General features: G+C 49.6%; 2 protein-coding genes across 4 annotated transcripts in view; one reads left to right on the forward strand and one right to left on the reverse strand.

Moving 5' to 3' along the window:
• Positions 1-21114, forward strand: part of TAOK1 (TAO kinase 1) — a 73853-nt gene extending 52739 nt beyond the window's left edge. For all 3 annotated transcript variants that reach the window (XM_040616672.1, XM_040616688.1, XM_040616680.1), the window contains 6 exons: positions 547-675; positions 2302-2505; positions 3006-3245; positions 6990-7202; positions 8293-8475; positions 12791-21114. In XM_040616672.1, the coding sequence (XP_040472606.1) occupies positions 547-675; positions 2302-2505; positions 3006-3245; positions 6990-7202; positions 8293-8475; positions 12791-13252 (1431 nt within the window). In that variant the 3' untranslated portion in view covers positions 13253-21114. The remainder of the gene's footprint in view (positions 1-546; positions 676-2301; positions 2506-3005; positions 3246-6989; positions 7203-8292; positions 8476-12790) is intronic.
• A 963-nt stretch (positions 21115-22077) lies between these two features.
• Positions 22078-24747, reverse strand: ABHD15 (abhydrolase domain containing 15). The gene is given in 3 exon segments (XM_040616753.1): positions 22078-22414; positions 22416-22626; positions 23690-24747. Coding segments are annotated over 3 exon segments (1536 nt in total). The 3' UTR covers positions 22078-22147.
• Between the last annotated feature and the right edge of the window lie 10 nt (positions 24748-24757).

The following is a 24757-nucleotide window of genomic DNA, read 5'->3' on the forward strand; positions in this document are numbered from 1 at the left end:
ACTGACCCCAGAAGAAATACTGTAAGGGTTTTCCTTTCTTTTGCCGTGTATATGCTGTCAGTAACTGACTGCTGTCAAGTGTTACGGAGGCCGATTAGCCTGCAGAGAAGTGTGCCAGCTACGCTTGAATGTTCACCATCTAGTTGCTTGTGGATATGGGGGGTTTTATGCTTTTTAAATAATTGATAATGAAGTGGTGCCGCCTACAGCAATTATTATTGATTCTTTTGTTCATCGTGGGTCCTCTCGGTGGAGGGCTAAGGATAGAGTTTATCATAAGGTGTTGACTTGGTTAGGCCAGACAAGCTGAACAATAGGGCTGATGAAATGAGGCACTGAAAAAGACTCCTGCAGGGTGTGTAGATGGCGGGGGGCGGGGGGTGGAATGAGAAGAGAGTGAGGGCAAGCTCCTGAGACTCGCACTTATTCAGAGTCACGGTGAGTATCGTGGTGACTGTACCATGAGTTCCAGGTCTTGGGGCTGAAATGGGACATGAGCTGTAATCCATCGGGACTCAAACTGATTTGCTGCTGGATTTGCTGTAGGCTAAAGTGATGGCCAATGAAGAAAAGAAGTTTCAACAGCATATTCAGGCCCAACAGAAAAAAGAATTGAACAGTTTCCTGGAGTCCCAGAAGAGAGAATATAAACTCCGTAAAGAGCAACTGAAAGAGGTAACTCATCTGTAATGAGAACTGTGAACATAGTACAGCACACGATACGGTGCAAGAGCAGTGAACGTTCAGAAATAAAAGGGCCACTGTGTGCAAGAGATGTTACGCTGGATTGCAGCAAGTGCTGCATTTCATGAGCAGAGCCCTGTACGTACTGTATTTGTTTCATATTTTTCACCTTAGAGTAAGAGGGTTTATTTATATATTGGCACCTATGCTTATCTTGTGAAAGTACACGTCTCCATTGTTTAATATTATTTTTTAGCCAGAAACATGCAAATTTGGCCGTCCTAAGGAATGAGAAAAGGTAGTTTAAGAAAGGTCACAAGCGTTTTTCTCATACTTTGTTGCTGCAGATATTGACCGTGCGCTGCAGCAGTTAGTGAATTTCTTATCACTTAATGATATTTGTGTAGCGGCAGCAAAAATACAGAGCAGTAAAGATGACCTGCAGGTGTTTTTTTTTAAAGGAGTTATCTGTAAAACACATTTAATTTTAATGGAGAAAGCTGTGTAATGGTTTAGTAATCACTGTATTGTAGTGAAAATCTTGACCTTTGTGAAATGCAGAGAAACTGTAGAATCAAACTTCCTGGTTCTTTTCGTGGAGTGGCTGAAACTGTAAGCACCATAATTTTTTTGAAAGAACCATTTAGTGCTCAACCATCAACTTGTGTGATGCAACTTTGGAACTTGCTCCGAAGGGGAATATTCCCAAACATAGACATTTCCCAGGAGAAAAAAAGGCTAAAGAGCAGCAGAGCCAAGAAAGATCTAACAGAAACTATAGTAGCGTGGGCTCTTTATAATAACATAGAATCTTTTTCTAAGTGGGCAGTAGATCGCCAAGTAGAGCACCAAGAAACACTGATGAAGTACAGAGGAGTTCTGTCGCATACTTAAGTTGAAGTGTATCACGACAAGTCTCGTTACCGTATGGGCATCTGCAGCATGCAATTCGAGCAAGCAGAGCCTTTTGCCAAAGATGCTTCAAGCTATGTGTTGAATTTAATAGAAATGTGGAAGCTGTGGCCTTAATTTTCACCTGTGAACTTATTTATGTTGGGTTTTTTAAGTTACGGCATCTCACTGAGTGGCTCTGCCTTGCTGAGTTACTTATAGAAATGTGTATGTGTTCTGATCAAGCAAGACACAAGAATGTTGTAATGTGCTTCATGTGGCTGGAGTTTTGTTTGAGCAGCAGGATGACAATGCTTTCCTCCTCCTCTCAGTCCTTTGGGAGCCTGTAAAAACGTTCGTCAGGCAGTATGGCAGGGCCTCCAAGTGTCTTTGTTCTTAGTGGCCAACCATAATTTTTATATTTTGAGCTAATATATACATCTGGAAACTGTGGGCACAAACCAGTATTTTGGCCAATTAAAACTGCCAATGCAAAAAAAAAAAAAAAAAAAAATTGTAGCTAAACTTGCTTCACTATGAATTGTCTCCTGGTGTTCCCTTAGGTATGTGATATGATGCATTTTGCAGAGGCTGGGATGGTACCGGCCATAAGAAGACAAGGTGGGGTGGCTTTGAAATATAGTTTATTAGGCAGCGCTGTCCAGTTGTTCCCAGCCAAGGAGTTGAATGTGACTGTTCCACAATTAATTACCTTGCTGTTGTCAGGAGCTGAATGAAAACCAGAGCACTCCAAAGAAGGAGAAGCAGGAGTGGCTCTCCAAGCAGAAGGAGAACATCCAGCATTTCCAGGCAGAGGAAGAAGCCAACTTACTGAGGCGTCAAAGGCAGTACTTGGAGCTGGAGTGTCGCCGCTTTAAGAGACGGATGCTCCTTGGCCGCCATAATCTGGAGCAGGACCTGGTTCGGGAGGTAAGAGAATAGGCAGAGATGAGACCTGGAACCACCTGTGTGAAACGTATCTCACAGGAGCACCTACAGTCCAGCTCGAATCTCAATTACCACATCTAAAGTTTTTTGATAAAATAATGGTTTGATATGTTTTGCAACACTGTCTGGTAATCCCTGTGGCATTTAGGGGATCATGCAGGATCAAATGTTCAGATTAGTGCCCTATTGTGGGAGACTTGTTAGATCCAAAAAGTCAACAGACACAACAGTTACAGTCCTTTCCAGAAAATGCTTACTGTGAATCCTGTTGAGCATCTAGAACAGGAAGTAGTGAAATGAGGAAGGAAAAATGACCAGTGGCTGTGCTGTCTGCTTCTGATAAGACGTAGAAGCAATGTGCTTTGTCCTCAAATGCCTTGAAGAGAGAGAAATGCCCTTGTGAACAAAGTGAAATGTCACGTTGTGAACGGAAATCCAAGTAAGTACAAAGAATCTAATAATTCCCTCTGTCCTCCTGTTAGGAGTTAAACAAAAGGCAGACACAGAAGGACCTGGAGCATGCCATGCTGCTGCGTCAGCACGAGTCCATGCAGGAGCTGGAGTTCCGCCATCTGAGTACCATCCAGAAGATGCGCTGTGAGCTGATCCGACTCCAGCACCAGACCGAGCTCACCAACCAGCTGGAATACAACAAGCGCCGGGAGCGGGAGCTGAGGCGTAAGCACGTCATGGAGGTCCGGCAGCAGCCCAAGAGCCTGAAGGTACTAAGTGATGTAGGAGCTCTGGGAGTGAGCTGCTGGTGGTGGTGGAGAAGTGGTACATTACAGCTCGGTTCTCATTTCCAGTGTATGCAGGTCCAAGATTTTTTGAAGCTCATTGATTTGAAGAGGTGTCTCATTCCATAATATACCTTTATTAAAAAGCAACGTATTTGTCACATTGTGTAACTGCTGGGATGCAACTGCGGCCCTGTAAGCACCATATGCATGAACCATGGTAATGGTGGTTGGTGTTGCAGTGTATTGTAGGCAGGCCACAGCAGCACTATTCCCTCGTTTTATTTGAAAAGCCATTGTTCTCAGCAGCGTGCCTTCCTTTTTGTGGCCATGTAAAATGCATTTAATCTTTGCAGTGCCCTTTTTTCCCCCCCTCTTCCTCCTACGCTGTTTTCTGATCCTCTTCTCCCCCATACACAAGAACAAAATCTAATTTTTGCTGTAATGAAGCAGTGTCATTTAAAAACACACTTCCCCCTGCCCCCTTCCCCCACCCCTCCAAAAAAAAAAAAAAAGCTTTTTGTTGCTGTGTGCATCAAAATGAACTGCACTGTTGGTCTTGGCTAATTCACCTTGTTATTGTTTTTATAGTGAGGCTGGTATGCCTGCAAGTCGGGGGGTGAGAGAGAGAGACACCAGCCAGCTGCAGTGTCCTCAGGAAGCTCCTAGCACTGACCTTTGCTGTGTTGTGCTCTCATGGGTTTCTCATGCTGCCCTTGTAGCTGCGGTGGCTGACCAGAACTATAGGGCCTCTGTAATTGAGGCTCTTAGTGTTTTCGTTGTAAGCCTTCGCTTCATCCAAAGAAGTTCAGTGGTTTATTCTGAAGTGTCTGAGAAGGGAGTATAAGGCCTTTCACAAAGCTGCCTGGTACATTTCCTTTGAGGAGGCAGACTTCTTCTCTCCACCCAGTGTTCAGCTGTGCCAGTAACAAAATGAGTGTATGGCATACTGAGCATGGGGTTTCTTTGTTGTTCTAGGTCTTTCCTCTTTGTGATATTTCCCATCTGACTTAGTTTTCACCACCTGCATGTTATCTTCTTCAAGAGAAAATAACCAACTTGGAAACAGAACTTCAGCAAAAAACCCCAAAACCAAACCTGATTTGTCAATATTAGAATAATATTAAATAGTGAAAACCTAGCTTGTGAGAACAAGGGACCATCTGATCGCTGTTGAGAATCTCCAAGGATATAGTGTATAAATAGCTGATGACTTCACAGGGAAGCTGCGCTGCACTCTGAGCTGAATAAAACTGAAGCAGCTGTATTAGGTTGATCCTTCTGAGATTAGCATGAATGAGTTCTGCCTCCCCAAGGTGAAGCTGTGCAAACACGAGTGGGCAGCATGTCCGTTCTCATTCCCTGGCTGGCAGTTGGGACAGCAGGATCGGCAGGCTCTCTGGGCGGCAGGGGCTTGGCTGCCCTCTCACCTCTGCAGGCTCTTCAACCCCTTCCCTTTTCCAGTGAGGACAGGGCTGGAGCGTTTTGCAGGGAGCGTGGAAAGCTTGCACTTCGCTTTGCATGGCTGTTCTGCGATTAGTGAAGGATTTTCAGGCTTGAGCTGTCAATCCAGCACCTTTGCGTACACACAGTGCTAATAATGGAGCCTGTGGACAACCGTTCAGTTTGTAGCACAATTGCCTATTTATTGAGGCTGTTGCCTGGTATTAACTCCTTCTCTTGCTTCTGACTAATACAGGCAAGTATTCTTAATTGAATAGATAATTTGACTATTTGTTCAATTTCTCTCTCCAGCAACGTTTTCCCTCTAGGGCACATGTTTCAGGCTGTCCCTTTGTTATTTAGTGAGGTCCTTTGTCCTGAAAGCAGGTTTTTAACGGTCAGTGTCTGTTGCTGCTATTACAGCACCAGAAGGACCGATAACTAGAATTCACCCTTCAGTGAAAACTGCTCTGTTATTATTTCGAGTGTGTTAATTGTGATGCAAATACCCTTTTGCTGGTATTTCACAATACTAGGTCAAAATGATCTTGTCAGAAGCCTGACTGGAAATCTTACCCCTCCCTTCTGTTTCCTGTTGTTAAAGCCTTTGGATTGGAAGCCTGTAAACAGAGTCTGGTGTCCAAGCAAGGCTTCACAGAAAGTGAGGGCAAAATAGATTGCTGGTGTTTTGCTGTGACCAGGTCCCTGACAGGAATGTGTAACCTGCTGACACTTCCCTTAAGGGCAGGGAGAAACAACCTTAAAGGTTTCCTGGAGGGAAATAACTTCCTGTAAATGTAGAAAGGGTAAAAGTGATGTATTCCTCTCTGTGATACATGTTTTGGTTTGAATGAAACCCATCTTTGTCCCGTTTTCTGCATCAGGTTAGCAAAGTGGAATTGTTGGTTTATGCAGCAAAGCATGCTGATATCTAAATTGGTCTGGATATATTGTCTGATCCCACCGCATCTTCCCAGGTAGCTACAAGTGCTGCACTTACCAGCCACCCTGCTGAGCCTTGAATTAGTGCCAGGAGCAGGCAGTGGGGGATCTGGTGGGAGATATGCACATATATCTGCCTTGCTGGTTCAGATCCCGGAGCTCTTCCAGCTTATTCAAGGGATTGGAGTCTGCTCTCATGCTCTGTTTCTGACCTCAGTGTTACAGGATTTGACTATGGTGGCTGACAGTGGGGATGGCCCAGAGCGTATACTGACTGCCCTGATGTGAGGTTTTAGTGGTTTCGGGATTTTTTTGTTTGTTTGTTTTTTCTTACCATGGTGAACTTGACTGTCAGTTAACCACCATCACTCATCACTCCTGAGTTTTGCTTAGTTAGAGGAATCCCTGCCAGCCCTTCTGTAGAAAGATACAGGGAACTCCAGAACACCCTCCTTTTCAGTGTCTTAAAACACTTAGCAGATAACCCTCACAAGTGCTCTGGAGGCAGGTAAGGCAAGTGAAAGAAAAAAATAATTAATTTCTTCAAGGTCACGCAGAAAAATCTGATCCAGATACATTTTCCAGGATTGATATCTCCCACTTCTGCGGGCGATTGCAATGTTAGGTCTTTAAATGATACAGAGATGCTAGGAAGCGCAAAGGGAAAGTCTCCAGTAAGCTTCCATTGGGGATGGGGAATTGTTTTGTTTGCTAGGCTGGCACAATACTAATGTTGCTTGTGGTGTACATTTTCAAGCATCTGATCTTTCCCAGCCATTTTTTAGTATCTTTATGAAAAGCAGGTTCTTAATATCAATGATTAGAATACATCTTATCTTCATCAAACCCTCAATGGAAGAAGTGTTGCTGTTTTTCCCTGTCCCTTCCCATGCACCAGATCTGCTTCTTTTCATAACATTAAGTGCTATTCATATATATGTACCATACAAACACAGTGATGTGTAAGTATGGCTTTTGGTGCTAATAAATATTAGCCCTGTCCTTCAAGAACTTTTCTTGAAAAGCAACACCCAGGACTGGATCCAGTCCAGTGACAAATGTGAGTCTTTTTGTGCAGAGACAGCTGTATTTAGGCTGGAGCTTTGTTATAAAAGTATCTGTATTGTAATTGTTTCACACAGTAGCAGTGTCAAAGCAGCTGCAGCAATAGTCACTGCCTCTTGTGTATTTTGCTTCCCTCCTTGCACTGTAGATGTTAATATACATTTGTGGATTCTTGAACTCATATCCTTAATGTAATCCTAAATATCCATTTGAATGGATATTTCTCTCATTTGAAACATGCCGGTTTTTTCTTTGTTTGTGTCCCCTCCATCTTTCCAGTCAAAAGAACTCCAGATAAAGAAGCAGTTTCAGGATACATGCAAGATCCAAACCAGACAGTACAAAGCACTGAGAAACCATCTGCTGGAGACCACGCCAAAGAGTGAACATAAAGCTGTCCTCAAACGGCTCAAGGAGGAGCAGACCCGGAAGCTGGCTATCCTGGCTGAGCAGTATGATCACAGCATTAATGAAATGCTCTCTACACAAGCTGTGAGTCGCCTCCGAGGGACCCAGGGTTCCTCAGCCACATAGGGATGTTTGCATTTTAACCAATCTGTATCCTGACAGCAGCCTGCTTCCTTGCTGCACGTGCCATACCCTGCACAGTCATTCCTCTGTATTTAAAAAGCAGCATTCAAATGCAGAGGAAAGCGGTATTACCCCCCTTCAGGCAGGTTGAAGTTGAAGCTGCTGTTGCAGAGATCCAAAGTGATGCATCTGTGTGGCCAGAAGACTGCTTTTCCATGAAGTTTGACAGTATAAACATCCCTGTTAAAGCATCGTTGAAAAATGTGCAGCTTGCTGTCTTAAGTCATTTAGGTTTTGATTTGTCAATGATACCAACCAAAGCATGTCCCACTGGTGGAAGATGCTCATTGAGTCATGCAGGGGTCCAGGGTTTAGACTGTAAATCTGAAATAATGGTAAAAGTGTTGTGAAAGTTCTGTGATTCCTTCTTGAAGAGGTTCCTTCTTTAAGGAATGACCACTTGAGCAATGCTTTGAGTCCTTGCTACAGCCGAATGTGCAGTTTTCTTTGCACTTCTTGCATATCGCATCCTGCTAACATCGCTCTGTACAAATTTGATGCTCTGAGGCAGGGTAGCTGGCTTAATTTATATTTGAGCAGGTTAAAAGCTGAGTATCATACTGCTTTTAGATTTATGTCGTTATATTTTTTTGCCTGAAGTCCTACATTGACAGGGATATGGACGTAAGTCTCCTGCATACAGGTAATTGGTTAATCCAGTTGAACAGAGCAAGAGATCTTCTCTTTGCCTCTGGCAAAAGGAGAGCTGTGGATGTTAGCACCTCCAGCAGTCTGGTCTCTGCAGTATGGATCATGGTTCCTGAGGCGCCACTGCTCATCAGCATCACTTGCATCAGTGCTGTGGGCTCACTGTCACCAGTCTTTGTCACTATAGGTTCTCTGTTCAGTGAAACGAAGTACAATAGAGACCAATTGTATTGCTAAGAAAACAAAGTCCCATCCCATTCTCTCCCCTTCCCCGCAGTCCTCCCCCGGATTGTCATGAGTGGTTGCCCCATAGTGAAATGTCTCTATTGTCTCTCTTTCCCAGCTGCGTTTGGATGAAGCACAGGAAGCAGAGTGCCAGGTTTTGAAGATGCAGCTGCAGCAAGAATTGGAGCTGCTGAATGCATATCAGAGTAAAATCAAGATGCAGGCAGAAGCCCAGCATGATCGGGAGCTGCGTGATCTTGAACAGAGGGTATCCCTCCGCCGGGCCCTCCTTGAGCAGAAGGTAAAATGGGCACGTGAGCATCATTAGCACGCTCCATATCTCAGATCTTAAATTGCACTGTACTTACCAATAGAGAGAGAAATTGCTTTTACCTTGCTGTATATAGTAACACAATCATTTGGGTATTTGCCTCACTGGGATGATAGCTCAGTGACACATAGGCTAAACTTTCTGCCAGCTCAGCTGTCCTATGTGAGCAGCTTCTGGCTGGGTTAGAGCTGCTTGAAGCGTGCCAGAGGGAGTCATGCCTCTCTGGGCAGAAGGGAAAGTGAACTGTTCTTTCTGTCTCTGAGCTGCAGATTAGCTTCCCCAGCTCATTACAGGACAGACAGTAACAGCCTAAAGCTGGAGGAGGGGTGTGCTTTTGGAATTTGCATAGTATCACTGTTGGGTATCTTTGGGGAGGGGGCTAAAGGTAAAATGTATCTGAGACCCTGTGTTTCATGGTAACACTATTTTACTGCAGATCTGTTCCATTTGTCAAATCTGTGGAGACCAGGCTTTTTTTTTCCCTATAAAATTATGCTTATTACAGAAATGCTGCTGTCTGCAGCATTTCCCTAAGCGAACTGAAGTAGCCAGACCCACAGGCATGGGTGACATGCTGCTCCCTAGATTTCAGCTTGTAATTGGCTATGTGTATTAAGGTACTCCTGGTTGAAGTGTGCTTTTCTGTGCAGTGCCAGACATGGAGGTGCTGGAGTGTGTCCAGACAAGGGCAACGAAGCTGGTGAAGGGACTAGAGCACAAGTCTTAGGAGGAGCGGCTGAGGGAGCTGGGATTGTTTATCCTGGAGAAAAGGAGGCTCAGGGGAGACCTTGCTCTCTACAACTACCTGCAAGGGGGCTGTAGCGAGTAGGGGTCAGTCTCTTCTCCCAAGTAACAAGTGATAGGATAAGAGGAAACAGCCAGGGGAGGTTTGGATTCAATATTAAGAAAAATGTCTTCATCGAAAGGGTTGTCAAGCACTGGGACAGGCTGCCCAGGAAAGTGGTGGAGTCACCGTCCCAGGAACTATTTAAAAGACATGTGGATGTGACACTTGGGGACATGGATTAGTGGTGGGCTTGGCAGTGCTGGGGTCATTGTTGGACTCAATGATCTTAAAGGTCTTTCCCAACCTAAATGATTCTGTGATTCTGTCAGGTGCATAAAGGGATGAGTGGCCTATACAAACCAGGGGAAGGGTAATGCCCCAGTTGGTGAAAGGAAATACACAATCAGCCTTCCTCCTGCAAATTTTTTCCCCTTTGATTTGCCCTGTGGGTGCCAGCCATCACCATTCATGCAACGGTTCCCAACTTTGCTGATTGGCGATTGTTAAATTGGGGCAATTACTCTGTGGCCTCGAGGTTCTTTTTCACTTCTCCCAGAGGCAAGCGGATGGATGGATGGGTGCTGGGCTGATTAGAGGGCCCCCATCGGCCTAAAACTGCTCCACCTCACCGTCAGGAGGAAGCATCTCCAAGGCGGCAGTACGCTCCTGCTGTGCTTTGGGCTCCTGCAAATACACCTGAATCTCTGCAAGGAACTGAATTTGTGAAAACTGAGTTCCCGTGTGGCGCTCGCATGTGGAATAGCTGTCTTTAGACCCCATCGCTAGTTATTTTGGTCCCCTCCAGAAGAGGACAGCTCCCGTACAGCCCTGCCGTTGGGTTGTTGACGCTGGGTGTGCATTGCCCTCTGGCGGCACCATCTGCTGTGGGAAGCAGCGTGGCACCCTCAGCCTGCTGCTGGGCACGGCTCCTCGTCTGTGGGAGCAGCGTGTGTTGCACTGCATGTAGTGGTCGGTCAAAACTGTGGAAGTGAGGCCAGTGACTGAAGGAAACACACATCAGCCTGTGATGATGGCTTTCATTGTGGGCCAGGATTGAAGTGTGGTGTGCGTAGAAAGTCCCTATGAAACATTTGGTGTCAGTAATGGTGATAGGAAGCTTAGCAGTGCTGCTTCATAGAGAGGAAAAAACCAATAAAAATAAGATATAGCATAGTATTTTGTGTGTTTGTGTCCCTGTGTTGCCTTGAAGCATCATCCAGTTTCTTACTGTTCTAACTTCCATAGGTTTATTTAGCGATACATGTAGTCCTAGCACATTACAAGTCACAAAGTCATGGACTAACAGTGACACGCTGTTTCTTGTTGGGGTTACAGTCACTTAGCAGCGGCTCAAGGGAAAGTGGGTGCAAAAGTAGATGCATCCTTCTTTTGCAAGGGTGGTTTTTGGGAGGAGAGGCGTTACTCTGGTTTTGTAAGAATTGTGTTGTGATTTTGTAAGACTTTTGTAAGAATTGAGAGTTGCAAGTATGCTGGTGTGGGTCGCTCAGCAATGTCACCTGGTATTTGCTTGCACATGCTAACTGAAACTGGCAGCCAGAGGAAGGGCAGGTATGTGCACAAGATGAATGTCTGAATTTATGTGCACAAATATATACATAGCCTGTGGCAAAGTCAGTCCCCGGTGTTCAATAATAAACCAGATTCCAGAAGTTAGTGTGTGCATAGGACTCTCCTTCCTTCTCAGCACAGTGCTCTTTATTTTTGACGGTGCCCATCACCATAGTAACTCACCAGAGGATACATGTCTGACTTAGGCTAAGGAGGGAGCAGCCAGCCCCGTCAGCACGCAGCCTGTAAGCGCCAGCGAGTGAGGCACTGTACAAGCTATACCCTGATGCTGTGTTGTTTGTGTTGCACCAGTAATGAGCATGTCCCAAGAGTGTCTTTAAAAGACTTCAGATTTACTCATTTCCTTCCCACATGCCTCAGACACCTCATCTTCAGAGTCCTGCATCCTGGGGTCGTTTCGAAGTGATGTCATTTGAAACGCAGCGTGTTAGGCATGCCTTTCGGTTGTACCAAGTTTTGTGTGTTCTGCTGGCACAAAGACTGAAAACTCTGAGCAGCTGGACATGCTGAAGACATTGTAAAGGGAGGATTCTGGTTAGACAGCAGGACTGGAAAAAACAAGTGGAGCGTTTTGAAGGGGTGATGTTAGAGGAGGCACATTCTTCCCCTTCTGTCTTATCCAAGCTAGGTGGCTGCTGCGTGGCTTTCAGCAGCAGTGAGCAAGGCTGCTCTATGGAGAGAGTCAGTGTCACTCAGCTAGTGCTAAGACACAGACAAGTAGGTAAGGCAGTTTCTGAAAGTCCCAAATGGGTCAGGAGATGACTCGCACAGGAGCAGATTGTTTCCTAAATTCCAGATGAAATCATTTTGCATATTGCCTGACTAAGGCAAGAGGGTGCTTACAACATTCTGCCCGGTACCTTCGGCACACCAAGATAACACCTCTTGGCCACGTTGCTCCCGACAGCAGGGGAGATGCCAGTGAGCTATGCTAAAAAGTCTTGGCTGCTGCTATTTACCCATTTGGTCTTTTTCATCCAGGCCAAAAGTGGCTTTTTCAGTGCTGGCACAAAGATAATGGAGCGATTCTTTGGTTCTCCACCTGACTGCAAAGATTTCAATAAGAAAGGCTTTCATCCCTACCTGATGGGTGTCAGGAGGCCATAGCCCCATGTTTTCTGTACTTCCAGAGCTGATCCCAGTGCCCCTGCCGAAGTACCGTTGGAAACCAATTTGGAACAGTGTTACAGGGAAGAAATTGGAGTTGCCAGCTTGCATCTCATCTAGCTAATAATCTGCCACACAATTCAAACATCACTGCCTACTTTCTTGAGCCACACACCCCGGAGAAAGTATCGGGGTAATGAAATATGAGAAACCAATTTAGAAAGAGGGTAGATAGGAAGTGATAAATATGAGCTAAGAAAATCTGGCCGGTGAACATGGGAGAGGAAACTGAATGTGGGCTCATACATTGAATCCTGGAGGAAATAGGAGTCATCATGCTCAGATTCAGCTACAAACAGCAAAGGTCAGGTCACATTAAGCTGTGTTGGCAGGTATTTGACTGCATAGGCACTGTGCTCGGCTGTATCTGAAGGTGCTTTCCTGGTAAGCTTTTATGGAAGCTGTAGACTTTGTTGCTTCTTAAAAGATTAATCTATGTCAAGCTGTTCGTATCGGTGCAAATGTTGGATTTGCATCCCCAAAACTTTTGTATTCCCCAGGGAACGAGACGCTCCAACTGGTATGCACCATGCTTTGACGTGTGCAGGTTTGTGGGACTTGCCCTTTGGTGTTCAGAACAAATTGCATGTCAGTGGACATGTGATCTAGATCCAGTCTCGTGTGGAAACACGGGGAGAAGGTTCCTCGTTAGCTTGCTGTTACAAGTCCTGCAGAGACTTGAGGCCGTGCCTGTGAAGGAGTCCTGCTGCTACAGACTGTCTCTTCTTTTTTCCTTCCTAGATTGAGGAGGAGATGCTGGCGTTGCAGAATGAGCGTACCGAACGGATACGAAGCCTGCTGGAGCGTCAAGCTCGCGAGATCGAAGCCTTTGACTCAGAAAGCATGAGGCTAGGTTTTAGTAATATGGTTCTTTCTAATCTCTCCCCCGAGGCGTTCAGCCACAGCTACCCGGGAGCTTCTGGCTGGTCCCACAATCCTACTGGGGGTGCAGGACCTCACTGGGGTCATCCCATGGGTGGCCCACCACAAGCTTGGGGCCATCCAATGCAAGGTGGACCCCAGCCATGGGGTCACCCCTCGGGGCCCATGCAGGGGGTACCTCGAAGTAGTGCTATAGGGGTCCGCAACAGCCCCCAGGCTCTGAGGCGGACAGCTTCTGGGGGACGGACGGAACAGGGCATGAGCAGGAGCACAAGTGTTACTTCACAAATATCCAATGGTTCACACATGTCTTATACATAACTTAAACAATAACTGAGGGTGGCAATTCCACTGGAGCTGTCTGCCAACAGAAACTGCCTACAGACACCAGCCCAGCAGCCTCCTCAGTGCGGTGCTGACGTGTGGAAGCTGGGTGCACATGGAATATTGTACTCATTTTGTAAAGCATTACGTTTTGTGTTTACTAACTGGGATGTCATAGTATTTGGCTGCAGGGTTTGGGGGGTGGTTTTTGGGTTTTTTTTTTCGTTGTTGTTTTTTACTTTTTGGAGGGGTCTTGGGAGGGCGTCTGAGAAATATATGCAGTTAGTCAGAAGAGTTGGCTGGTGGTCATCACACTGACAGGACAGAAGGGCCTCAGACTGCCCTCATCACGCCATCCATAGGAAGTCTGAGGGAGAATGGAGACCTCCTCCCATGTCCATAAATTTCGAACTGCCACCCTGCAAAAACCAGGCGAGCTGCCTTTAAGCCAACATCCAGGGGAGGAACAGCTGGATCTTCTGTTCCATTTTTATTTGTCGTTAAATTGGATACATTTCTAGGGTATTGCCTCTGCCAAGAGGCATTTTCAAAGACTTGTAGGTGAGGAAAAAGGGTGAGAAGAGAGGCCAAGAGACACCAGGTAGCTCAGCAGGGCCCTTCTACCCAAGTGCCCGCTCTGTGTCGTGTATGAAGTGATGTTCTCTCAGAAGGCACTGGTCAGCTTCCTGAGAACTGTGTAGGTAAACCTGTCTGGAGGGAACAGGCTAGAAATGTTGGAAATTGTATTCCTGCTTTGGCACTCCCTGACTGTGCTGCTGGTAGCTCAGATGAGGTTGGGCAGAGGAGCATAAGTAATGCACTTGTAAAGCTAATACTGTGACATCTCATTTTAGCTAAGCATCAGAATGATTCTTGGAGCCCAGCGTAGTTCTTTTTGCTCCATTCAGAAATGTTTAGACTTTTAGCCAATCAGTCTCAAATGCCAGAGGTATTTTGAAGGATGCCATAGTCACAAAATGCCATTGATCAGGTTTTTCATTATTACACTACATCCACCAATTTATTACCTTTTTGGCTTGTTGCAATTTCCTGTTTACATGTAGAGTGTAGCCAACTGTTTAAATGTTTAGTTGCCACAGTGTACCAGGAGGAGCTGAGCCAATGACTTTCCCAGCTGATGACTAACCCACATCACCACTGTAGATCTTGCTGCATGTGAGGCTCTTTTTTATTATTTTCGTTGCTGCAATACTTCACAACTTTTACAGTCCCTTGAGATGCTGTGATATTTTGGCAGCGTATCACACCATGCGAGAAGGCACTACTTCCAGAGGCTCGTTGGAGCTGCTGTACTACTGAAAGGAAGCAAAGGAGGTTGTGAAATCCATACGGTGATGAAGGGGTCAGGGAGTCTCATTAACCGAATTGCTTTGTGGCATCGTGTCATCCCTTAGTGCTGGGAACTGGAGATGCCCCCGTGCTCTTGTGCCGCTGCCAGGGTGGTCTGGGTCAGCTGGCACTGTGGGGCTGGGGGAAGAGCAGGCAGATGAAGTTTGGCTTGAGGCAAAGATTTTCCGTCTTGGGGACTGACCAGCCAGGGTTCTTTGTAAATGTTTTTCCTTGCACACTAATCATCTTGAAGAAAACACTAGCTGCTAACTCTAGGATTTGCCTTTAATATGTTTATAGGGCTCAAAAGCAAGGTTTTCCGAATGTGTTTGTCCATGTGACATATTTATATAGTAAATACTCTAGTGTCTCGCTGCTGTTCAGTACTCTCAACAGGGCGACGTTCTTTCGTTAGCTAAATTAACATCCACTCCCAATCCTTAACTCTCTGCCAGTATCCGGTGAATCCAACTGGGATTTCTAGCATCTTGACGTAGCATATCACTCTAATCGAAGGTGGAAACTACCAAAATACGTTTGAGCAGCCCCTTAGTAAGGAGCTTTGTAGTACTAACAGTTGACAGAAGCCTGGGGTGAGGCGGTGGTCCCGTGGAGGTGATTCTGGTTGCCCCTGGGGCAAGTGGTCACTGTGAATTGTCCTGTCCTTTCCTCTGTTATGTTTTTATGTGGAATTGGATGTTTTGGGGTCATTCTTTTGCATTGCAGTGTTGTTGAAATGCAGCGAAACTCATTTTAGGAAAGGTACCTGTATTCCTGGGGTTAGAAAGAAAGACAAAAATGAAATGAAAGGCCAAAATTGTGTTGGGATTTACCATGTAAGTGTGGAGGGTGTGCCCAGAGCATGGTGCTAACACAGCGTTTTGAAGTTCAGCTCCTCTATCACAAACAGCAGCAGCGACTGCGGGGACAGGCTATACCTGCAAGTTCAGTGCGTTCATTCTTTTGCTTCTGTTATGGTTTGAATTTGGTCAAAGTCTCTGGCTTAAATTGAGCTACTTCAACAGAATTCTCTCAACCCATCTCTTTGTGTAATGTCAAGCATGACTGAATGCTGAATCCAAATGATGGCTATCCCATATTGGCTTTTTTTGTATTCAAAAAGAATTGTGTAGTAACCATTTTTACATGTATATCATGTGCAGACCTGGACTATTCCAACAAGTTAATATTTTAATTAAAATAGTTTGCAAAAACTGATTCAGATCAACTGGTCTAAATGTGTGTGTCCCTGTGTGTACGTGGGGGAAGGAAAGCTGTCCCAGAGGAGCCTGATCTCGAGAGAAAGCACCCCATTACGCAGCCATAGCCAGAGGGACTCAGGGTCAGGCTTGGTGTGCCTTGGGGGTCTGTGAGGAGGCCCCTGGTGTTGAGAATTTTAACCTGTCTCAGGTGTATTTCTGAGATGCACGACCGACTCTACGCTAGAGAGATGCAAACACTCTCTGAATCAGTTTGCAAACTCTTTATTTTTAAAAGTAAGACCAATTACTCAAAAGTAAGACCGATTAGTCCATATTGCACTCGTTGCAGTCATGCCCTAACTTTGGTTTTAAAAATAACTGTAATCTGTAAATTGTGGAAACTACTCCAGTACCTCAGCAAAGGTGTTCTCTTACATCTTTTATGTTCGTATTTAACACTGGGGAAGCTCTTCTGTGTGGACTACTTTGCAGACTCTGTTGCAGTGTTTTCAAATCGCCAGCTCGGCCTCTGAAATCTCTTTTGTGGTTATTTTTCTCTCCCCTTTGCAAAGACCTAAAGTTCTGATGTAGTTTAGCTCAGAGATGAAAAAAACAGAGGAGCCAGCATTTTCACCTCCTTCTGATTTGACTTTCTTTCGATTTTTAGTTAGTTAAAATCAGTGAAAGGGACCATGTTTTTCTTTTGCCGTGGCCCCAGGGAGTCAGCAGCCACCGCTCCCTTCCACGCTGAACGTTACGTGCTTTCTTCCTCGGATGCAGCGCTGAAATGGAGGCCACGGCTCTGTTTCACCTGCATGCGTTCCAAGCCTGTGAGCTTCAAAGGGGTTGAAGAACTAGAGGTGGTATGATCCCAAGCTTTCCTCAGAAAATTCCCCGCAGCCGTTCCTCGCCTGGCTCGGGGCCAGGCTGGCATCGCTCTGTGTCCCACCCAGCCCTCCCACTCCAGAAGAACGGGCGTTGCACACTAGCTGTAACCTGCACGGGGTGCACCCTGGTTGATCCTGGGATGATGCTGTTTATTAACCCCTCCAAGGGGAAAAAGGACACCTTGCACGTCAGGCTGCCCGGCCCCCTTGACCCTGCTTACGTGCCATTTCTTGAGAGGCAATAAATTGTATTGTACCACTGTCTACCATTACTCCTGTTGAATACGCACATCTCTCTGGATATATATATGGTATCTCATTTGTATATATTTATATACTCTGTATGTACGGTGTGTGTGGGTATATGTGCACACACACCTCCTGCTGTGCATTTCTGTCAGGGCACTTCAGTTCTGCTGTTCTTTAGCACTCCTGTTCGTGAGCAAAAGCAACCCCCGCAGCAGGGCTCTCCGGGGCGAGGGCGCGTACATCTGCACATGCCGTGCCAGGGCTGAACGCAGTCAAAAGCCCTCGCTTAACTACTGCCCTGCTCTAATTGTAGCTTGCTTTTTCTGGGGCGCAGGAGGGGTAGGATAGCTGCTACGGGTGTGCTGTAAAGGAGAGGAGAGAGCTCCTAGAGGGTACCAGAAAGTCAGAAGACGGCAGAGAAGAAAACAAGATGGTATAGCGATAGGAAAGCAGTTGAGGCAATGTACCGATCTGCTGGGGAGGCGGTGAGTGGGCCGGTGAAGTGCTCAGCGGGCTGAGCTCAGAGTCCCCAGCTGCGTCTCGCCACAAAAGATCACAAGCCCGGCACGGTCTTGGCATGCTGCGCCGGCACTGGCTTTTGGCATTCCTGAGTTCAGGCCGCCGCTAACTCTGAACACTGTCTACCTTTGTGTGTGTCTAATTAGAGCAGGTTATATGGAGGATCAAAAGGGAAGCTAAATTGGAAGATCTAAAATACGTGCGTGTGTGTGTACAACCTGTACATACATACGTAAACACGCAGGCAGTTCTGGTCCGTTCTTTATTCTGCCTGGGCACGTGTGGTTTGTTACTTGAGCCCAGTAAGCAGAGAACAGCCTTGTTCTTCTCCCGGGTGCCTGCTCGGTGTTTCTAGCAAATCTTGCCCTGGTCTTTCTCATCCTAGAGGGGTGTGTTGCCATGCTGGATGCCCACAAGTTCCTCGAGTTGTGAAGACCCTTCTGACCTTCTGCTTTGTCCTCTACAGACCCCATCTTAGTGAGACATCTGGCAGTTTGGGGGATAAGTGGTTCTCGCATGTGTCAAGTCCCACGTGTTCATCCAGCTGCAGTATTTACCCCCCGGGGCAGCCCAGCCAGCTCAGCAGCATGCCAACACGGGCCCTCTTCTTTGTGCTACCGGAGAATTCGGAGGTAATTTTCTCCCTTGTCCCTTTTGGAATGTCTCTTGCAGGTTTTGTAGGAGAGGCTTGGGTTTGGTTGGGACATCCTTACCCTTTCACAAGGAACAGCGTTGTCTTTCGCTGTGCTCCTGCCCGTGGGACTCTCCCACCCCGGCACTGGCCGGCAGCGAGCCCGGAGCCACGTGCCCAGGCTGGAGGACTGGTGGATGCCCAGACGGGGATGCCAGTCGGTGTCCCTCTGCTGTGTTTCAGTTTGCACTTCTATGAGTTGATTGAGCTGGAGTCTGTTGAGAAATACATGTGAGGTGCTTTAGAGGGTTGTGGGTAGCTGTTTACAGCCAAATAAAAAAAAAAAAAAAAAAGCTGATATATCTAGTGGCTATAGTAAACATCACCCCACCAGGGAACGATGGCAGCAGATAACCCTGGTTGCTGTTGCACAAGGGGGTTCAGCCAGCTGGGGCCCTGATGCTGCCTGCTGCGTCCCTGCCCTGCCCCCTTCCCCTGGGGAAGGAGAGACCTTTGTCAGCTAGAGAGGGACTTAGTAAATCGGATTTGCCGGCAAACAAGCACCTTAACCACTGAGCTGTGGGTCTCAATACTTGCACTTCACCTGAAGGCTCCTCTGCAGGAGGAGGAAGGCAGTTTGGTACGTGACCGTTGGCTTTGCACCTACCTGGCATCTTCAAAACATCCCAAAGCCACGTCCTAGGGGAAAAAAAACCAACCACCATCAGTTCCCTCTCTCCTTGCTTTCTCTGAGTGCACACACTGAGTCCAGGAATGAGTAACCAGGAGGGCTGAGCATTGCCCGCATGGATGTGAACAAACCTGGGGGGGATCTTCCCCTCCACCTCGCCCCTCCGGTCCCCTGCCCCGCTCCCCACCCTTGAGTACGGGTACCTCAGAACATGCACAGTTTGAATTTTCACTGACAATTAGTTTAATTATTGTGAGTGAAAAGAATTGTAATTATCTGTAAATATGTAGTTAACAAATTGACCTAGTTTCTGTATTTTTTAAGTTTTTGTACTAAAATTTATAGATACAGTATGTGCCAGCTAGCAAAAAGCTACTGCAACCGCCAGTCGTAGTTCAGCATGCGTCTAATCCCCGAGACTTGTCTGAGTGATGCTGTAAGGAATTGTGCTTAAATATTGCGAGCTGGGGAGGCAGAGCAGCAGCCGAGGGGGCAGGAGGGCTGGGGGGCAGCAGCCTCCGGCTTCCAGCCTTCAGCCGGGTTTTCCGTCTTGGCTGCGTGGAATCTTCTTCCCTTCGGTGTCATGTGCTGTACGGTGCGCAAGTGCGAGGGACGGAGCGGTGGCTTCGAGCTTTTAGCTGGAGCTGAACTCAATGGGAACTGAGTTCGGGTTCTTTGCTGCAGTTTAATACCGGCTTATGACTCCATTTTTCAACCTCTTTAGAAATTATCTGGTTTCCCCTTTCTGACTGCTTTTGTCATAAACCCGAGATCATCTAAAACTACTGGAGGAAAAAAAAAAAAAATAGGGGGGGGGGCGGGGGGGGGGGGAATACTTCCATTTAAGATCGTTGCCTGCTTTTAGTGCCAGGATCACGCATTTCTATGGCAACTCTGAGCTCAGCAGAGTTTAGGAATCAGCGCAGGGTTGTTAAGGAGCTGAAGTACGTCGCCACTGCTTTTGCACAGCTCCAGCAGAGCCTGACCGCAGCCGCTGGCCGCCGCCAAGGGCGCGTCTGTGGGTGCAATGCGGGGGTCTGGGGGTCCCTGCCCCGCTGCGGCTGGTTTGTGCCGCAAGACCTGCTGCTATGAGAGGGGTGGGCTCCCCGGTGCTTCCGAGGAATGAAGTCAGGCTCTGCGCTCCTTGTCTTGTGGCAGAGGCGAGTCTGCAAGTCGAGTATAGCTTTGCTGAGCGTCCCGGGAAGCTGTGAGCAAAGGAGTTTGAGCGCCGGTGAGGCTGTGCTCTCCGGGTCGGGGTGTCCTAGAGGTCGTAGGGGACGGGAGCTTGTAAGGATGCAAGGATCAGAGGAGAGGCATACGTGCGCGTACTGGTTTGGCTTCTGGCAAGCAAACCACCCGCTTCCTTTCTTCAGCTTTTCTTCCCTCCTAACCCCCCCGCAGCTCTTCCCCCTGCTTGCTTGGAACAGGAACGTTTTTTTTTACCTGCCTAGAAACAGCTAAAAGATGGGGGGCAGCCCTGATGTAAATAATTAACGTTACAAAGTGAAGTGTGTATAACATAAAAGGCTACAGCCCTTTGGTGACTTGTAAAAATGCTTGAGGAAGGTTCTGGTAAGACGCGGAGGGCCAAGCGACCTGCCTGGGGCTCTGCAGCCATCGCTGCCCCACCGACACCGCGGGTCGGGAAGGGGGGGACCCCCCCCCCGCCTACCTTTGCTGCGGGACCCCCCCCCCCCCCCGCTTTAGTGGATGGGAGGGTAGCGTAACGTGTGTAATACGGATAGGAGAAGCTGTGTGAGGTGTGTATAGTGTATATTTTTTAAAAATAGCTTGCTTGTATTGTGGAGATTTTAAAGACAAACTTGAGAATTCTAGCCTAACTATTAACACAAGTTTAACATCAGTTACCCCACTGGGTTCAGAGCCTCTTGAATGTATATTCCTTTTTGTAACCTAAATGACCTATTCTTCTACCAGTCAGCCAGACATCCTATTTATATTTTTAATTTTATATATTACTTTCCATTCGTTTTCATTATTTCCAGCATGTTTCTGGGTTTGGGTTTTGTTTTGTTTGGGGGTTTTGTTTTGTTTCTTTTTGCACAAGCATTTTGTGAAGTCAAGGAAATGTTAACTCAAATCTGGTGTTTTCCAACCTGTTCCCCCTTCCCCTTCCTCTCCTCCACCCCTGGTTTGTTGTTGGGTTTTTTTTGTTGTTTTTACCTTCCACCAACAGTATGGGATTTTTCTGGGCTGGGATGCAGCGGGTGGGAGGAGGGGACGGCTATTTTCCATTTGCAGCTTCTGTGCAAACGCCAGGTCTTTTTCCAGTCAACTGAAAACACTTCAGTTGCTGGTTGCTTTAAAAAGAAAAAAAACAAAAATAAAAGAAAAATGTAACCTTATCAGTCCGACTAGGCCACGGCGGGAGGAGGGGAAGTGCACACCTGTAGCCACACAACTCTAGCTTTGGCTGCGAAACAAAAGCGAACCTTTCCCGGCGAGCGGGTAACCACGAGGCAGCTCCGAGCCCACCGAGGCTTCGCCGGGCGCAAGCTCCGTGTGCCAGGGCCGAGCCGTGCCGGGGAGCACCGTGCCCTGCCGCGCTCGGCCCTGCTTGGCGCCTGCCTGCTCACCTGCACAAAGCCCAGAGCTGCCTACTGCTGACAGCAAAGCTGTTGCTGCTTTTCCTCTCCTCCTCCTCCTCCTCTCCCCCTCCGTACGGAGGTCCGGCTCACCAACAAGAGCTCGCCCAGCGCCCGGCCGCAGCGCCGTGGCTCTCTGCTCTGGGGCATCATCCAGGTCTAGCAAAGCCCGGCTGCTGCGGCGCCGGGGGAAGGCGCCCGGCCACGCCGGTTTGTGCCACAGAGCATTAGTTAGAAAAAAACCCACACACATATCTGCTGTTTTACTATGAACACTGGTCTGAGGTTTCCAGGCCCAGCACCACGGTGATGGGCCACGAAGGATTTAACTAGGGGAATTAAACTCCTTTCTGCTTCCGTGTCTGGTAGCACCAGCTGGTATGAGTGAATCTACAGGTGTGCGTTTTCCTTCTTGTAGAAAATGCCACGAGCACTAACTGGTAAGGCTTAATGTACAGTATATTGTCAGTATTCTGGTATTCTTCTGGTTCAACATACATTATAGCTCATATATAACCTGTATTAATTGTATAGATTGTGCATTTAAAGCTGTTACCAAGTTGTCAGAAAATAAGAGAAGAGAAAAAAATAAGGTCATATGTAATATTTTGTTTGTAAGTATCCTTTGTATCATAGCAAAGGAAATGTTAAAAAAAAAAAATCAACTGTAATAAAGTAATTTTAGTACACGGAGTGTCTGTCTGCCTTTCTGAGCCCCCACTCCCCCACCCCTGGCACGGGGACCCCCGCCCCGCTGCTACCGGGTGTAGGACCTCTGCCAGGTGAAGATGGGGGGCTCGCCGGTGGGCCCCCCCAACCTGCGGGACCGCAGCAGCCCCTTCCTCCGCTCCTCTGCCCGCAGAAACTCGCCCATGGCCCTGAAATACTCCAGCACGGCCTCGTGGCCCCAGCAGCGGCCGGGGTCCCCCCGGGGGAAGCCGCAGTGCCCCCCGCGCGGGGTCAGCAGCAGGAAGAAGTAGGGGCTGCTGCGGAAGAGCTCGAGGGGCAGGCTGCGGGCCGGGGGGGCCGCGGACGGGGTCGTCGGTGCTGCAGAGGCACAGCACCGGCACAGCGGCCTCGTCGGCGTCGCGCAGGGGCTCGTTGCGCTCCCAGTAAGCCTCCCAGCTGGTGGGGCGGCTCTTGGTCCGGCAGAAGAGGGCTTCCTCCAGCTCCCGCAGCGAGCGGCTGCCCAGCACCCTGTCCACGTCCAGCGCCTCGGCCAGGGACCCCGCGTACCTGCGGGGATGGGGGGGCTGCCGTGGGCTGGGGGCTGCTGCTGGCTTGTGGCCCAACACGAAGTGTCTGGGGGCTGTGCTCTGGCCGTGGCCCAGCACACGGGGGCCGGGGGTGGCTGCTGAGCTCCCCCTGCCCTGCCTGGAGCTGGTCTGGGGGGGCTTGTCCCAGCCCCTTGATGGGGGGGGTCCCCACAGCACAGCCAGCACGAGCCCAGTGCCATGGCAATGGCAACGGGAGGCAGCCAGCACGCTGCGCTGCATCTGCGACAGCAGGGTTTGCAGTGGGGAGTGGGAAAGGGGGGGGGACCACCCTGCTGCCCAACCAACCCCCACCAAAAGACACCTCCCAGCAATTCCCCATCCCTGCAGTAAAGGCTCTGCCTGGATGCACCCACCCTGGTTTTGCTGAAGCATAACCTGGCACCCGTTTGCCCCAAAGTTTGGGGGTTACTTGCATTTTTAAGCCCTCCTTTGCCCCCCCCCCCCCCCCCCCCAAGGTATCAGCACCACCCGGGAGCTGCTGCTTCCCCAAGGCTCTGGCACAGGGCAGTTTATCTCCTGGCCCAGCCCGGCTCGGCTGGCCCCAGTGCGGCTGTGTTGGGCAACACAGACCCAGAACCCAGGGATGGGGGTGGCAGCTGCGCAGCCCCCCGCCCAGCCGTGGGTCTGTGCCCCACAGGGCAGAGACTCAAGAACAAGCAGCAGTGCTGGGGGTGACCAGCCCCACTCAGCCCCCCCATCAGGGTCCAGTGCACCACAGGGGCTTTTGAACCCACCCAGCACTGCTGCACCGAGGTGGCAGCGCCCAGCTGGGGACCCCCGAGATGCTGCCCCAGTGCCAGCCGGGGCGGGGAGTGCATGGTGGCCAAGCTGGTCCAGTGGCAGCCGGCTGCAGGCTGGTGTTCATTAACCAGCGCGTTTTGCTGCTCTCAGCATCTCTCCCCTCATGCTGGGGCTCCAGGTGCCGGCAACAGCACCCATTGCATGCAGCCCCCCTCCCCCCAGGGATGGCCAAGGGGCTCCCGGGGTACCCCCTCCCCAGCTCCCCCAAGGACCCCACTGACCTGCTGAGTCCTTGCTTGAGGTGCAGGAGCAGCGGCCACTCGTAGAGCCAGGGCATCCCGGCCTCAAACCAGTCCCGGCCACGGAAGACGGGGGAGAGGCAGGCGGCGGCGGCCAGGTGGCTGGAGGAGCCACGCTCCCCCAGGTAGGCGAGCAGCAGCCCCGAGCCCGAGCCCTCGCTGACGGCCAGCAGCGAGGCCGTGGGGTGCCGGCAGCGCAGGTAGGTCACTGCCTCCCGCAGGTCCCCGGGGTCCCCGAAGGGCTGGAGCCGGGGGGTGGTGAGGGGGCAGCCGTTGTGGCCCCGGCGGTTGAAGATGACGGGGATGAAGCCCCGCTCCAGCGCCCGCAACCCCAGCTGCAGCAGCCCCCCCGTCACCTTGCCGGTGGCGTTGGGGATGAGCAGCAGCACCGGGCTGGGGCCCCCCCCGCCGCCACCTGTCACCCCCCATGGCCCCACCAGCCAGTCCAGGGCCACCAGCCCTGTGTCCGGCAGCTGCAGGAGCTCCCGGGCCACCGCCGGCACCGGCGAGGGCGGCTGCAGGAGCTGCTGCAGCATCTGGAGCCGCGGCCAGCGCGGCCACGGCCAGTGGCCCCCCCACAACGCCGCTGAGCGCCCCAAGCTCCGCACCAGGTGCTGGGCCAGCGCCGAGGGCTTGCACAGCAGCCGGCAGCGCCCCGAGCCGTCCTCGGTGATGAAGGAGACCCCCTCTTCCTCCTCCTCTCTCCAGCCTCCGGGCTCCGCCAGCCTCCCTGCCCAAAGGCGCCCAGCCAGGAGAGCCAGGCCGGTGAGCACCGCGGCCACGGCCACCAAACCCTCGAGGGACACCATGGAGGTGGCGGGAGGCCCGGCCAGCAGCCCTGTCAGTCGGTCGGTGCTCGGCGGGTGATGGCGGGGCCGTGCAGGGAAGGCCCTGCCCCGGGGCTGGGCAAGCGGTGGGGCTGTGCCAGGGATGGCGTAACTGGCCGTCAGCCAGGGCCAAGGGGACTGGGTGAAACGGGAGGGACACGTGGCCGAGCCCTGCCTGGTGCTGGGGGGGGGTAGCGAATCCCCTTCAGCCATGCCCCAGGGC

This window comes from Falco naumanni, chromosome 1 (genome assembly GCF_017639655.2).
Source record: "Falco naumanni isolate bFalNau1 chromosome 1, bFalNau1.pat, whole genome shotgun sequence".
NCBI lineage: Eukaryota > Metazoa > Chordata > Aves > Falconiformes > Falconidae > Falco > Falco naumanni.